Source organism: Micropterus dolomieu, linkage group LG06 (assembly GCF_021292245.1).
Source record: "Micropterus dolomieu isolate WLL.071019.BEF.003 ecotype Adirondacks linkage group LG06, ASM2129224v1, whole genome shotgun sequence".
Lineage (NCBI taxonomy): Eukaryota > Metazoa > Chordata > Actinopteri > Centrarchiformes > Centrarchidae > Micropterus > Micropterus dolomieu.
In genome coordinates this window covers 13,906,692-13,924,228 of record NC_060155.1, presented here as the reverse complement: position 1 = coordinate 13,924,228, position 17,537 = coordinate 13,906,692, and the positions used below count along the sequence as shown (strand labels likewise).

General features: G+C 42.2%; 1 protein-coding gene across 2 annotated transcripts in view; it reads right to left on the bottom strand.

The window, feature by feature from the left end:
* LOC123972797 (solute carrier family 22 member 23-like) overlaps nucleotides 1-17,537 on the bottom strand; it is a 37,910-nt gene that overhangs the window by 8,561 nt on the left and 11,812 nt on the right. For both annotated transcript variants that reach the window (XM_046052484.1, XM_046052485.1), the window contains exons 4-7: nucleotides 8,815-8,983; nucleotides 7,373-7,500; nucleotides 2,944-3,046; nucleotides 1,938-2,173 (exon numbers count right to left, since the gene is read on the bottom strand). In XM_046052484.1, coding sequence (XP_045908440.1) covers nucleotides 1,938-2,173; nucleotides 2,944-3,046; nucleotides 7,373-7,500; nucleotides 8,815-8,983 — 636 coding nt within the window. The remainder of the gene's footprint in view (nucleotides 1-1,937; nucleotides 2,174-2,943; nucleotides 3,047-7,372; nucleotides 7,501-8,814; nucleotides 8,984-17,537) is intronic.

The window sequence follows — 17,537 nt, the reverse complement described above, 5'->3', positions numbered from 1 at the left end:
TGCTCCTTTCTTTACATAGTTGAATGTGCTGACAACAAAATCACACAAAAATTATCAATGGAAATCAAATTTATCAACCCATGGAGGTCTGGATTTGGAGTCACACTCAAAATCAAAGTGGAAAACCACACTACAGGCCGATCCAACTTTGATGTAATGTCCTTAAAACAAGTCAAAATGAGGCTCAGTAGTGTGTGTGGCCTCCACGTGCCTGTATGACCTCCCTACAACGCCTGGGCATGCTCCTGATGAGGTGGCAGATGGTCCCCTGAGGGATCTCCTCCCAGACCTGGACTAAAGCATCCGCCAACTCCTCGACAGTCTGTGGTGCAACGTGGCGTTGGTGGATGGAGCGAGACATGATGTCCCAGATGTGCTCAATTGGATTCAGGTTTGGGGAACGGGCGGGCCAGTCCATAGCATCAAAGCCTTCCTCTTGCAGGAACTGCTGACACACTCCAGCCACATGAGGTCTAGCATTGTCTTGCATTAGGAGGAACCCAGGGCCAACCGCATCAGCATATGGTCTCACAAGGGGTCTGAGGATCTCATCTCGGTACCTAATGGCAGTCAGGCTACCTCTGGTGAGCACATGAGGGCTGTGCGACCATTACTGACCCACCGCCAAACCGGTCATGCTGGAGGATGTTGCAGGCAGCAGAACGTTCTCCACGGCGTCTCCAGACTCTGTCACGTCTGTCACATGTGCTCAGTGTGAACCTGCTTTCATCTGTGAAGAGCACAGGGCGCCAGTGGCGAATTTGCCAATCTTGGTGTTCTCTGGCAAATGCCAAACGTCCTGCACGGTGTTGGGGTGTAAGCACAACCCCCACCTGTGGACGTCAGGCCCTCATACCACCCTCATGGAGTCTGTTTCCGACCGTTTGATCCGACATGCACAGTTGTGGCCTGCTGGAGGTCATTTTGCAGGGCTCTGGCAGTGCTCTTCCTGCTCCTCCTTGCACAAAGGCGGAGGTAGTAGTCCTGCTGCTGGGTTGTTGTCCTCCTACGGCCTCCTCCACGTCTCCTGATGTACTGGACTGTCTCCTGGTAGCACCTCCATGCTCTGAAACCTTCTTGCCACAGCTCGCATTGATGTGCCATCCTGGATGAGCTGCACTACCTGAGCCACTTGTGTGGGTTGTAGATTCCGTCTCATGCTACCACTAGAGTGAAAGCACCGCCAGCATTCAAAAGTGACTAAAACATCAGCCAGGAAGCATAGGAACTGAGAAGTGGTCTGTGGTCACCACCTGCAGAACCACTCCTTTATTGGGGGTGTCTTGCTAATTGCCTATAATTTCCACCTGTTGTCTATTCCATTTGCACAACAGCATGTGAAACGGATTGTCAATCAGTGTTGCTTCCTAAGTGGACAGTTTGATTTCACAGGAGTGTGATTGACTTGGAGTTACATTGTGTTGTTTAAGTGTTCCCTTTATTTTTTTGAGCAGTGTAGTTTTTGGGCAACAATGGAGCTCTACAGCACAGAGGATTAACATATATGACACTTTGGATACACAGAGAATACTTGGATAGTACATCTAGCATCAATGTTTTTTGGGTTTCCAAGAACTCCTAAAACTGGGGTAGGGAACATTGGAGATCTAGCAAGAGACATCTAGATTTTGAAAATGTCCAACCCAAATAAAATCCAAACTCCTCCTTTCTGATCTCTTTCCAAAGCTACTCCCATAAAACACATTTTCATGCCCAGGCAGAGCGTGCGCAGGTAGGCAGGCAGGACCAGCCAATCATTTCATACAGACCCAATGAAATGATTGGCCATGCTTACCGTATTACACAGATACTTAAAAAAATGCTTCTGAAATAAACTGCCTATCCCAGCTTTAAATAGTTTAAATCCAAAAAACATCATCATTCAAGAATGAAAAGAAATGTATGTACAAGTGGACATGTGTTCTCCAAATACTCACAATTGAGCAGGCCCAGCTGCAGCAATGATGCCAGGGCAGTTATGATCATAAACATGAGAAGACCACCCCGCCGGCCCATCAGGCCCACTGCTGGGCACAGCGCCATGCAGGATGCCACCGCAATGCCTGCCATAGTGTAATAATCTGCATAGAAGTTATGGAACATGGTCGTCTCCTGAGCTTCAGGGTCCATCATGCTGCGGGCAAAGCAGTGGTGGATCCCATAGCCTGTTAGCCTGGGTAAAGAACATACACAGGGCAGAGAAGTGAGGTAGGAGAGAAAATAGAGAATACAGTGGCAAAGCTAGGGGATACTAGTAGTGAAGCTATGAACAGTGTGAGAGAATAGTGAAAAGAAAAAATAGATTGAGGGGATAAAATGATGAAAACAAAAGGAAAAAGATGCAGATAAAATAGATACAAGTGAATCTAAAAGATTGGGGTTGGAAGGTTGGGGTGAGGCGGAAGAAGGGCGATTCAAGGTTTATCACATGTTGTCTCATCTCAAAAAAATGGCACACATGAGAACACTGACATATTGACACAGAAGCACACACCCCACAAGCATACACAAAAACATGAGCAAACAATCACACCCTCTCCCCTGGTTGTCTAATGTTTCATAAGGACACAGCTCATGCAAAATTGATGCTGACTTAGGGAGTCAGATGCACCGTCTGCTGAAGCAGAGCTAAAGCTGGGTCTGCCTAGCTAGAGAAGAAGAGGAGAGATCCCACTGGAGATGAAAAGAGAGAGCAGCACAAATATGGAAGGGAAAAAAGTGTTGAGGGCTACTGATCGATGCTGTATCGAGCCTCTAGGTTAATAGTGGCACCTTGCCTGCACAAAATGGCTGGTTGACTGGCATTGCCTCACCCTACACAGTCATACAAGCACACACCCTTTTTTCTCTCTCTCGGTTTTCGGATGCTTCCCACGCACATTATCACCCTGACACACAAATGTCCCAACAGTAAGTACAGTAGTACATGAGAAAAACACTTACGAGTTGACGCACAGCACAACGATATTCTTCCACAGGTTCCTCGTCCCGACCATTTTCACAATGCATGTCTTTTTGGGTTTCTTTTGAAGAGCTTTCTGCAGTTCTGGAAGCAAGCAAGAACACTAATATTTGATCCAGATGGCCAATATCTGACTTGTGAGGCTGATATTTGAGCACTTGGTCAATGCATAAATTAATTCTTAATGTTGTTTGGTCTTTATTATTCCTACGTTAGAGCATCACAACATACTACTATACTACTACTCGCAATACACTCACAGGCCACTTTATTAGGTACACCTGTTAACACAAATACAGTCGTATGCAAAAGTTTAGGCACCCCTGACAATTTCCATGATTTTCATTTCTAAATAATTGGGTGTTTGGATCAGCAATTTAATTTTGAGCTATCAAATAACTGAAAGACACAGTAAGATTTCAGTAGTGAAATGAGGTATATTGGATGAACAGAAAATGTGCAATATGCATCCAAACGAAAGTAGCCGGGTGCATAAATAAAAACAGAAATATCACATCAATATTTAGTTGAGCCTCCTTTAGCAGAAATAACGGCCTATAGATGCTTCCTATAGTCTGTAATGAGTGTCTGGATTCTGGATGAAGGCATTTTGGACCATTCCTCCTTGCAAAACATCTCCAGTTCAGTTAGGTTTGATGGTTGCCGAGCGTGGACAGCCCACTTCAAATAACACCACAGATTTTCAATGATATTCAGGTCTGGGGACTGGGATGGCCACTCCAGAACATTGTACATGTTCCTCTGCATAAACGCCAGAGTAGATTTTGAGCAGTGTTATGGGTCGTTGTCTTGTTGAAATATCCAGCCCCGGTGTAATTTCAACTTTGTGACTGATTCCTCTACATTATTCTCAAGTATCTGCTGATATTGAGTGGAATCCATGCAACCCTCAACTTTAACAAGACTCCCAGTACCGGCACTGGCCACACAGCCCCACAGCATGATGGAACCTCTACCAAATTTTACTGTGGGTAGCAAGTGTTTGTCTTGGAACGCTGTGTTCTTTTGCCGCCATGCATAACGCCCTTTCTTATGACTAAATAACTCCATCTTTGTCAGTCCACAGCACCTTCTTCCAAAATGAAGCTGGCTTGCCCAAATGTGTGTTTGCATACCTCAAGCGACTGTTTGTGGCATGTGTGCAGAAAAGGCTTCTTCTGCATCACTCTCCCGTACAGCTTTTCCTTGTGCAAAGTGCGCTGAATTGTTCAACGATGCACAGTGACACCATCTGCAGCAAGATGATGTTGTAGGTCTTTGCAGGTGGTCTGTTTTTGACCGTTCTCACCATCCTTCGCCTTTGCCTCTCCAATATTTTACTTGGACTGCCACTTCTAGCCTTAACAAGAACTGTGCATGTTGTCTTCCATTTCCTCACTATGTTCCTCACAGTGACCACTGACAGCTTAAATCTCTGCGATAGCTTTTTGTAGCCTTCCCCTAAACTATAATGTTGAACAATCTTTGTTTTCAGGTCATTTAAGAGTTGTTTTGAGGCCCCCATGTTGCCAATCTTCAGAGGAGAGTTAAAGAGAACAACAACTTGCAATTGGCCACCTTAAAAACCTTTTCTCATGATTGGATTCACCTGTCGATGAAGTTCAAGGCTTAATGAGCTCACCAAACAAATTGTGTGTTCCAATTAATCAGCGCTAGGTAGTTACAGGTATTCAAATCAACAAAATGACAAGGGTGCCCAAATTTATGCACCCGTCTAATTTAATGTATACATATTGCACATTTACAGTTCATCTAATAAATCTCATTTCACTACTGAAATATTACTGTCTTTCAGTTATTTGATAGCTCAAAATTAAACTGCTGATCAAAACACCCAATTATTTATAAGTGAAAATGATGGAAATATTCAGGGGTGCCTAAACTTTTGCATACGACTGTAGCTAATCAGCCAATCATATGGCAGTAACTCAATGCATTTAGGCATGTAGACATGGTCAAGACAATTTGCTTAAATTCAAACCGAGCATCAGAATGGGGAAGAAACGGGATTTAAGTGACTTTGAATGTGGCATGGTTGTTGGTGCCAGACGTACTGGTCTGAGTATTTCAGAAATTGCTGATCTACTGGGATTTTCACGCACAACCATTTCTAGGGTTTACAGAGAATGGTCAAAAAAGAGAAAATACCCAGTGAGTGACAGTTGTGTGGACGAAAATGCCTTGTTGATGTCAGATGTCAGAGGAGAATGGGCAGACGACAGTGTTCGAGATGACAGAAAGGCAACAGTAACTCATATGACCACTTGTTACAACCAAGGTATGCAGAATACCATCTGTGAACTCACAACACGTCGAAGCAGATGGGCTTTAAACGCACCAGCCTACCAGAGTATTGTTGCTGACCATGTCCATTCCTTTATGATCACAGTGCACCCATCTTCTGATGGCTTCTTCCAGCAGGATAATGCACCATGTCACAAAGAACATGAACATGACAATAAGTTCACTGAACTCCAGTGCCCTCCACAGTCACCAGATCTAAATCCAACAGAGCACCACTGGGATGTGGTGGAACGGGAGATTCGCATCATGGACTTGCAGCTGACAAATCTGTAGCAAGTGCGTGATGCTATCATGTCAATCTAGACCAAAGTCTCTGAGGAATGTTTCCAACACCCTTGTTGAAAGTATGCCACGAAGAATTAAGGCAGTTCAGAAGGCAAAACGGGGTCCAACTCTGTACTAGAAAGGTGTACCTAATAAAGAGGCCAGTGTATAACTGTGTGTAGAACTACTGGATATATGTATTTTTCCCCCTACAAGCTATAGTTTATGTTTGTAATCTAAAAATGTATTAATTAATTTTAAATAATAATTGAAATAAAATACATAATACCACAAAATATTTTACACAGGTACAGTATTTAGGAAAATAAGAGTCAAAAATACCTAAAATGCTGTCTATTAAAATGTATGTATGTTAATTTTTTATGTGCATGTCTGCCAACATGTACATTTTAATAAGGTGATACCAGCCAATATTATAAGCCTGCTTTTATATCCACCAGGATCTAGTTAATGTCATCGTGTCAAGTGGAGTTTTCAGGTCAAAGGAAAGTTCAACAGCAGTCTGGCTTCTCTAAAGTGTCACACAAGGACGCCCCTGATTTATTGCAACCACAGAAAATTTTAAAATGTATTTTTAATGAGCATGTTTCATCCCACATGACTAGTCTCCCGCTGCTCTGTGAGACAGGTACGACAATGCTCACTGAAGAACAGGAACAGTTCCTTAGAGGGCAACACCCCTGAGCCGCAAGCGATATGAAACACAGCACACAGTGGATGTTTTGGTATCAGACTGCACGTTGCCAAAGAAACACACGACTCTGCTTTGTGGTACTGTAAATTCATGTTGACTCATGCATGTGACAGCATTCCACACCATTGCCTCAAGGTTATCTCTGGCTGTATCACACAGGCTTCCCAGTGATCTCTTGGCTGCACTACAAACCTCTTAAGTAAGCCTATCCCTACTGAGATCTATTGTATGGAAATCATTCTGCTCACTTTGTGAAGATGACCTAATCAGTAGGTACGCATGCATCTGTCATGACTCAGTTATTGAAAAATTTCCTCAACTGGTATTTAGTGCTGAACAGTTTAAAGCAGGAAATATTACTATAAGGGTCGGGGACAGCCAGTTACTATAAAAGCAACAGTGGATAAATGAATCTGTGGCAATGTACTTTTCCCAATGCTGCATCAGCACACAGTCTGAGTTCTAAAAAAAGTGCAGTCAATTTCACACTGAGTGGTTCCTCTTTGAGCCTCTTCCCGGCAGTGACACAGTTTCTCTAAATGTATTGAAAGCTACAGCCAGCAATGGCAGGACAAGCATAGGTATAAAAGTATACCACTGTACACAGCACTGTTAAAGCATAATACAAATGCAGTCAGCTATGGCGTTTAACAGCAGCACAGTTGACTTACACACACTAACAGTAAACATGGGGTCAAAGGGCCTGACCTGCATCCACCTGCCATCTGTTTCACTTGTTGGCTCATGTCCACCCACCCGGGCTATAATAAAGTTAATAAGCATTCTAGAGTGTCATAATGTAATGTTCAACACCCACTGCTACCTCTGGAGAGGTCTGTTACTATGGTATCCAGACAGGAAACTCATATAACCTTGTCAATCTGGCTCGTTTAGGAAAGCACAGCTGGGGGATACTACAACACCCTCGGTGCTTTCAAAAAAGATAAAAACAAAGAGCTTGGAAGATGACACTGTAGCAAAAATATAAACACAAAGTAACTACTTTAACATACAAAATGCATCAACAAATATGTAATAATATCAAAATGTAACAAGCAGGCTTTAAATGCTGATTTCCTTCAATTTAGTGTCACTGTATATGTTACCTGTGAGGATATTATCAGCGTCAAGCTCCATGTTCACTCGGTTTTTCTTCGCTATGTGTCCCATGATCCACTTGGAGCGGCAGTACTGCTGAGTGGCCAGCAGCCAACGCAGTGACTCAGGGAAGATCCTGCCAAAAAAGATGGGGGATGTCCTCGTTAATAACACATGAAAAATTAGTCAAAAGAAAATGAATCCTTCTTTTAAAAGGCTGCTTGAAATCTCTCTTCATCAGGGTTTGCCATATTAGATCATTTTTTTGGGGCAAACCAGTGTGCTATTTCAACACATTTTGAATTAGGGGAACAACAAACAAACACATGACTGCCAGCCATTGTTATCTCTCTCCCTTCTTTCATTTGTGACGCTCTATTATGTGGTAGTTGTAATGCATTATGTGGCACACATTCCTCTGAGCAGTCAGGTTTCACCTCGCAAAAATCTGTTAATGTGAAGATAGTCAGCAAAAAATCAATGCCACATCTGCCTCAGTTGGTTGAAATTCTCTGGAACATATGTCTATGAAAGTCAAAGTGCAGGATTTATGGTCTTGGTTGTTCTGGGCATGGGTCCATGCTTTTAAAATTCCCAGAATCCTCTTGTGAAGGCAGACTCAAGCTCGCTGATGTATTTGTGTATCTCAGTAGTGTGTGTTGTGAAGACAGCTCTATTTCATGTGTGGAAAGAGGCTACAGTGTTGGCTAGGTTGAGTTCACTGTCCAGTATTATCTGTGTAAAAATATCAGTTTCACGACCCGCTTCAGGTTCTATAGTCTTTTTCAGCCAGCAAAGCCACGATCACATCAAAGCAAACTGTTACAAACCCCCTCCACAGCTTCACCACCTAACTGCTGAGTGGTGAGGGGTATCTTCGTATACGCAATCCTTCCTATAAATCCTTTACAGCAGATCTGAGGACAGTGGAAACCCCCCCTTTGTTCTTCAGGAACACCATGGAAGAAAGTGAAGGCCTTCGATAAAATCTATATTCTTGGATTTTCTTCTACTGGCATTGTAGACATCAGCAGTGCTGTGCAGCACTGTGCATCACCGTAGAATAAATGGAGGAGGATACGCGAGTATTTATTGCCTGAGCTTTAGCAAAACAGACTGCAGTCACGGTAGAGGTCACTGCAAAGGAGTTAACGAAAAGATATTTCATTCAGCTGGGAATACACTGCAGAAAAATGTCCTTGGAGGTAAAACATTCTCCACTTTTAAAGCAAGTCAATCTGTGAAGGCATCTTTGGCTTAACAAGGTTTGATTTAGACTACAAAAACACAGGTTGTCTAGAATCAAACATGTATAATTTTAGTGCAGATGGCACTGCATATTTCAGCATTAGAAGGGTCTTGTGTCGAATTGTCGAAAGTGAAAAACTTCAACAGAAAAAGAAAACCAAAAGATTGGTTGGTGCAGCACATGCTCAGGTCTTTTCCTTACCAGATGTAGGACAGCATCAGCAGGAGGGGGCAGATGATGACAGCTTGGAGTACCTGCCAGTCGCGACAGAGGTATGCCATCCCGGGCATCAGAAGCTGACCACCCAACATCACAAAACTGGCCACCATGGTCATGGAGAAACGGCACCCTGGCAGGCACAGCTCAATCCCTGGCAGAAAGAATGAAGAGGAGAGAAACAGTACATGTGTTACTAGGTTTTCTGCAACAGAAAAAAAACACAAAATGTGCATTTTTGAAATTTTCAAAATGGCACATTTAGTCTAGTTATAACATAACTATTTGTGGAGAGAGTAGATGTTACTAGCCAAGTATTTACATCCAGTAACTGAACTGACAAAAACTAACGTTAGCTTGCCAACATTGATCCGTTTATATTGAAGCATAAAAGATAAAATGGAACATGGTCAGCATATCTGACCCAACAATGATGTAAACAAGGAAGACCACATCTGACATACCTCAAATTACAAAAGGTTCTGCCAATGATATTAGGCTATGATGTAAAAATGACAGCTAGGTTAGCACAATTGGTGTAAGTTCCCACTTATTCTAAACTGCATGAATACTACTAAATCTGAAACACACACGTCTCCATGGATGCATATACTAAATAAAATAAAAAATAAAAAATAAAAAGTAATACCTAAAAAGCATTTGGCTGTTAAATTTAATGTATGATTTGCCCCCCTGTTATTTTTGGACGTTTCCTCATGCTGACAGAGACATGCCAGAGTTCACCACCTCTGAGTAGGTGAGGCAGACAAGCCAGAACAACAAAACACACATAATTCTCAGGCCATCGTATGTTATCACCACTACTGTATTAATACTGTGACTTTTAACACAAAGTAACATTGCACATTGCACAACATTACAGCACTGGAGCCAGTGACACCACAGTTAAAAGAACATCCAGGAAACATGTGTCAAATAGTGCTGAAATATTCAGTTAATTAAAAATTTATCTAACAATTAAAAAACTGTATCAAAACATTATACATTTTTAAAACGTAGCCTGCAAGAATACCACATTTTTTCTGGTTGCAGCCTCTCCATCTGAAGATTTGCTACTTTTCTTTTTTATATCAATATAAATTAAAACTCTTTGCGTTTTTGGACTGTTGGCTGGACAAATGAAGCTATTAAAAGACAAATTGTGATTTAACTAATTTACAAATTTATAGACTACACAATTAACTGATTAAAAACTATGTCGTGGTGTCAAAAACAAATACAAGTCACTTTTACAGCGCATGAGATTTTATGACATTAAATAAAGGCAATAAATCACTACGTACAGTTGTAGTTCAGAGACAGCAGACAGACCAAAACAGTAGGCTGCTGTGAGAGTGAACTAACTAGAAAGAGGTTCCTTGTACTCAATTCTTCTCTATCAGAATGTCACCGATTCATTCACCCAGCCATTAGCATGCACACCACAGTGGCAGCCAGTAACCACAGACAGTCCGGCCCTTTCGGTTACTGCAGTGTAGAGGACACATCAAACCATAGAAAGAAAGGAGTACTGTAATGCTGCTATTCACATACTGAGCAAATCTTTTGTCATGCTTCATTCTTCCCTTTTTCTTATAAATCACTATTTGTTGTCCTAAAGAGTCTTTTCTGCTGCCCAAGAATGTGGACAGTCTCCAGATGAGCCTTTCAAAGTGACATGGCCAGCATAATACAGTGGGTGTCGGCGGCCCTGCTTCATTCCAGTGGGAAAGACCGGAATTTCAATTAGGACTTGCCCCCTTCTGAGGACATGAATAATGCTCTCTGTTCACAGACACTATCGCAGCTGGAATGACAAAGCCAATGAGCTGAGAGCAGGGCGATGGGTGCAAGACCTGCTGAGTTTGAACCAACTAACCTCGAGATGCCTTCTCTGTGTGCTGCTGGGAGAAAAGTGACGGTTCACTGGTTCTGGACTGCATGGGATATGAAATCTTCGGTTATGTATAAGGCGTCATGTGCACTGAACAGGCCACTGCATTGTGACCGGAAAAGTACATCCTGTGGTGAGCTATGGAAAAGTGCTCACACACACACACACACACAATATAGAGATATTAAAATAAGTGTGAAGATATGAAAAATAAAATAAAAATATGACACATGTTCTGTAGATGGAGCTGCAGAATGAGGGACCAGTGTGTGTAGAGAAGAAAAGAGGCCTGAGCCTCTTACTACTGCTGACCCTAATCCTCCGCAACCCCGTAGATCAGCATTCCCACAATAAACTGCTGCGGCCAGTGTTCTACTGACAAGAATTTACCAATAACTAATCTGATGTCACAACTCACCAAAGCATGCAAACCGAGCATCGCTGGGGTGACAAAACATGTGGAACACACAAGCTATTTTAAAAAATGGATCCATTTAATTGCATTTGGACAGATACTGTACACAGCGGAAGTGGAAATTACATCATCAATGATCAAGCCAATAGCCAATTAATAATGATGATAATCCCCAAAGAAGCTTTGGCTGGTTTGCTGACTTTGGCAAAACAAGAATATGAATCACACTCTCTGGTACATGCCACAGTAGCTCACTTAGCCGTCCGTCAAGTACACAGCTCAGTCAAGGAGGCCCATTGTTGTACAAGTGAAAGAGATTGGTTGACCACTAAAGGCACTCAGTGCAGCCACTCCCTGTACCCATAGGCTAATGTTATGACCTTTTTTGGTCACATGAGGTCCAGATGGCCCCATACCATGATTTTACCACCTAGTCCTGGCCACTCTATCTGTTAAGTGTAAGTTAATGATAAGGAGAAATTTCTCTATAATGAAACATAACAGAGCTTTGTTTGCTCCAATTCATTTTCATGGCATAATTATGGTTTATTCTTAGTAGCAACTGCAGCAGCTGTACAGTCCAAGTCTTGAGCCTACAGGCTTTCTTGCAGTTGTCACAGGTGAAATGTAAAGTGCAGTGAAATGTATGGAGTAGCCATCCTTCAGCTGTGTTCCCTCTTCTCCTCCCATCATCTTTTACCAACTGCTGTGACTTACCATGCCTCAACTCCTATGGTACCCTGGTTCTAGACCTCTGAATCATCGCCCACATCTCTGGTTCATTCAGGTATTAAAATAGTTCTGGTGTTGTGCTCATTAGCACTTTTTCCTCCAGCTGGACGAAAGCTACCTCCAAACAAGTCTTGCTTCCAAAAAAACAATGCACTTAGTAAGTTCACAGGCCTGGTTCGCTTTCATCGTCATATGTATGTTCTATATGGGGCTCAAAAAGACCTTACTGCGTAGGTTGCTTTATCAATACATTGCGAAAGCTCCACACCTTCAAAGCTGTGATCACAGATGGAAAGGCTTTGTGAGACCAAAATAAATTCAGGCATGTACAAATCTCCTGATGAGTTTTTGGAGTACTTCGTGTGAGTGACAGGCCAGTGCAGCATTGTCAGCAAACAGTGCTTCCCTGATAAGAATCCAAATAACCTTGGCATTTGCCTGGAGTTACTGCAGACCAAAGAGATTTTTGTGTAAAGGCAAATTGCAGCCTCGGTGCAACATAGTGACCACATTGGAGAAGAAATCAAACAGCGTGGGGGCGAATGCCAAGCCCTGTTTAACCCACACTTAATTGGGAAAGTTTTTGAGAATAGGTCACACGGCTCTTAAAGGAACCCTTCACAACGTAATCATCCAAAAAGCAATGATGGAGCATGAAGAGACTTTGACTGACATGGTCAAAGGCCTTTGTCAGGTCATGAGTCATCTTCTCTGTTTATGGCATTTGTTTGGAGTTGGTGCTGTGAGAATATCCTACTGATGGTAGATTATTGAGATTCTGGGTACATAGAGGCAAGAGCAAACTGCAGTTTATTTACGCTTACTCTGGCAAATAACTTCCGAAGGACGTTCCGAAGGGAGATTGCACAGTATTTCTTTCGTCTATGTTTTATGTTTGAAAAAAAGGGTAGGGTGATTGTATTAGCACACAAATATCCTGAGGTATCCTGCCGTCTTCACCAAGCACTGAAAAGGGGCTATTGACTAAGAATATTGAGGTCATACTCATTGATTAGTCGCTTATCTGGAGCAGCAAAGAATGCCAGCTTGCCCCAAATAAGCCACAGGCACTTCCCTTTGAACTATGTGTGCTGAAATTCTCAGCAATCAAACCATAATTAAACCACCACCAGAAGAGTATTTTCCTTTGTTAACATTTGTGTTCGAGTATATTTGTGTTTCCAAACTACTCCACCCCCCCCCCCCCCCCCCCCCCCCCCCCCCCCCCCCCCCCCCCCCCCCCCCGGCCCCCTCCCCTTCCCTTCCCCTCCTACTTGCACATAGAAAGATCAGCAAAACCTAAGCTATTGGCTCTCCCGGAGATACCAAATGGGTAGAGTGACTGATACACAGCTTACACTCTGACACAAATGGAAGACTAAGTCCCAGATTACCGTAACACACCAGATTTATCAGCCTGACCAAAGAAGAACTGAAACAACATTGATTTCTTTTCACACTCATCAAAAGAAAGTGCAAAGGTTGCCCACGCTGAATCTGTCAGTCACTGGACTTCACTCAGTAATATGTGGTAGGAGAGCTCGAGGTTATGTCATGCGATGTATCTCACAAACAGCAAGGGCTAAAATTATTTCCTGATCCACTTGGCCTATTAGAACATGAACATTAGGTCATCCAGCCTACCTTTAAACTGGGAAGTGGCCTCCTAAAGTAAAGACATAGGGGTAGAAAAAACAGAATCAGGATATACATCTAGCTTAATGTGTGTGTGGAGGGAGTCTGCTGAGCAACCAAAAACGCAAACTCTGCACAATAGGGAACTTTAACCCTGCTTGGGGGGGGGGGGGGCTGTACCTTATGGCATTTATCAGGACACGGCTAGAGTGGATCGTGGGGAAGGGGTCAACCTCACCTCAAGCTATATCACAGAGAATGAAAAGCATTTGTTCTATGTACACTGTCCATAGTCTAAGTCCCAACATGGCTCCCTGTATACTTATATCATCCTTTTTAGACCATTCACAATCAATAAAAAGTCTTAGTAAGGCATATCTGATAGCAGCACAAAATCTCTGCAGTGGTGAGAGGCAGACCTGGCTGCTGTCCTCAGGGAGGCATAGCCATATGATGGGAAATGAAAAGCTTATCTCTTCAGAGTCCAGATCTGGCACGCACTGACTCAGGCCAGAATGAGCGATATCCATCGATGGCATACACACAAACAGTTTAAACACCAAGAGCAAGACAGGTGAGGAGAGGTGGTAAGCAAACACAGCACGCTGCCTGTAAGACTGTCGCTATAAACAGGAATGTGACATTGCCGCAAAAGGACGCTATTTACACAAATAAATACACATAAGGCTTCCATCTTTCTGTACTGCCCCATTGTGCTGGAGGAGTGGTTTCGAGAGGGCATCGCGGAGAGTAAGCACGTCATTACGGGAAACACAGGAACAGCAGAGAGGACAAGGCTCCCCAGGTCTGACCTGACAAAACACAGCATAGCACTGAAGCAGGAAGCATACATCACGCACCATCCTGTCTGAATGCAAGAGTATTACTCCGCTGTCATAAGGAAGGAAACACAGACAGCTGGGGAACACACATGACTGTACACGTACAATCTCACAAAAGACTGATCAGATGAGAACATTACCAAAGGTTTGGTTTGGGTTCTGCATGCTGAATACAATTCAAAAAACATTTTTTTCTATTTTTGAATGTTTATTTTACTTAGACACATTCTTAAGAACAGTAAATAAAAGCTGAGTATGGCGCATAAGTCATTTTACAGTCACATGCTTTATTTCACTTCCAATCATATATTACCATGACCTATCTCTACATGGTCCGTACATACACATACTGTACGCCAATGCACTGAGTCATTGCTTCTACACCGCTGCATGGTTTGGCAATTTTACTTCATCTGCCTTTTCAGCCTCCTCCTGTATTAGCATTTAGATTTATATGAATTTTAATTGTTTTTTGTTGTTGTTTTTACACATATTCGTGTTTAATAAACCTTGTGTATCTCAGGCTTTGCCAGAGGGGTTGTATGCTCAAGGACAGTCAAGCTTAATTGGATTTGTTCTGCGGCATCACATGAGCAGAGCAAAACCATCACACTGAAATGCATATTATTGTTGCAGTAAATAGTTAAAACCTTGAAAAGAGAGCCCTTACTGACCTATGGTAATAACTAACACACTTATACTAAGGGCAGTCACATTATAACTTTGACACACTTCACAAAATCTAAGTGCTATAATGCCATTTATCATCATATTATCCATACTTCCCTTCCCTGTCTAGTGTATGCAAAAAAGGAGTGACAGCAAACACTACCCACATTATCAATTCATGCTGAGTATCTGGGTGCGTCAGTAGCAATATAACCGTATTGTAAATAATAAAATAATAAAAGATAGAAGACCACTTTTTTTTTGTTACACTTGCTAAAGTGGGGTCAGGGGACATTCATCGACTAGACACGAATGTGATCCCTTTAACAATCACTTTGTTTGTCTCTCTCATCTTATATTGTCCGTTTCCTTCTCCTTTTCTTCCATCTTCTCTCCCACGTATGACAAGTTTCCACAAGGAGGAAATATTTACTAAACAAAATGCAAGTCTCTTAGGAAAAATAATGTGCTGTGTATTTCAGCCAAGACTCAATACAGAACCACTACTACTAAATCAGTTTAGAAAGCAAGGTCACTTTGGCGCAGGGGGCCAGGGGAGGGGGTAATATTCTGAGAAAAAAAGTAAAAAAAAAACTCATTAAAGTCACAAATTTATGAGAAGTTTTATTTATTTTTTATTTATTTCAGTTATAATACAAGATAAGATATGGAGATTTTATTGATATGTTATAACTTCACATGCTTAACACAGTAAGTGTTAACACAAGTAACACAAGTTTCCTATAGCTGTACATATTTATTATGCACCAGACCATTTCCTGTCAGCCTTGTCCATCCATGATATTGTAACAGAAACCAAATCTGAAGGAAAACTTGTAAGATATGTTGGCTTGGCTAGTTTAAGTGGCACCTCAGAAAATGTAAAATATCAAGAGAAAGGTAATCACACCTAGAAAGGAGACACCATCCCTTATTAAAAATGGAGTGACAAACAATTTCAGCTGACTATTTCCCCAAATCATTAGCGTGAGTTTGTCCCAGAACATCCACCATTAAAAACAACTTCTTCATTGTAGAGCGTCACATACAGACCAGTCGTGAGCATGTATGCCAAACGTTACTGACAGATAAATCACAAAGCTCTTTATGATGCATGCCCCGAGACTATGACAGAATCATGTGGTCTGTCTCTTTCTCTCTGTCAGTCTACTCTTTCTCACTCTGCAAGGCATCTCTCGCACACACCCATGACATGTAGAGGCCTGCCACCTCTGATTCAGACATGGAAAGTGAGCAAGAGCTCCAATTCAGATAAGTTAAGAGACATTTGTGCTATACTTTAAGGCAATTAAACAGACCTCCCAAAGTAATCATCCTGCCTCCCAACAAACTATAAAAGTTGCTTTCAGGGAATCAAAGGTGGGAAATAAAAAAGTTTTAGCTCACACATACGGACACACTTTACATCAGTTTGACTTTCCTCACTTTAAACACATAAATTCTTTCACCAAATTATTCAGTATGTGCACTTTTGCTACTGTAATAATACTGCTAAATGGATATTTGACATAAATAAATACTTCAGGGGGAAGAAGAAATTTATGTCTTAGAAAAGCATCTGATTTCATCCCTAAACAGCTGACGTGGATGCATGAAACAACCTCTGCAAATAAAAAGCGAGCTCTGGCCCACTGGCCCAGAACACAATCACCTTGTCTCAAGCTGATCGCAAAATTCACACGCACCCAGCGCTAGCCAGTTAGCATGACTCAGCAAGCTGAAGTGCAGTGTGTGTTTGCATGTGAGGGGTTAGTAGGTGAGGGGTGGGGGTGGGGTGTTTGTTTACTGTAAAAAAAAAAAAGCAATGGTGAGCAACACAATGAAGCTGAGCTATAGGCACTATGAACCTTGCCTGGTGTTGTGATGCTCAAAAAGGCAAGCACACGCTAATGGAGCACTGTGGTATAAATAGCAGCGCCGCATCAGATGACTTTCTATAGCTGCTGGCTTTGCTGTTCAGCTGTGATGCTTTGGAGCCAACGTACTGTTGATCAATGTAGCAGAAAGATGCGTTCACCTACATGAAAGGGATTAATGTTAACATACAGAAACACCTCACTTTCACTTGTGGTAGTGGTGTAATTGTATCACACTGCCTCTTAGTCTGGCACCCTTCAGAATCAGAGGTGGAAAATCATCTCTCGTCTCCATCCGTCCCCTGCACATGTTTCAACATTCCTCTCAGTCTTTACCACTTTTTTCTACTTATATTAGTTGCTACTGTAGTTCCCATTCTTTCCCTTTGTCTGAAACCACACTGCCACCAATTCTCTTTACCCGTTTTTTTCTGCCTCTCTGTGGCAGTTACCATATATGCGTCAGCTGTCTTGACTTTGACAGGCCATCCTGGCAGAATGGACTATAGCTGTGGCAAATTGCTCTACGCTTTTAAAAGAGGCTCACCCATATCCTAAAAGCTCAGTGCGTCATTGCTTCAGTAAATTCTGACAAACCAAACAGAAAGATTGAAGTTATTGTTTTGTTATTTTCTAGATCCTAA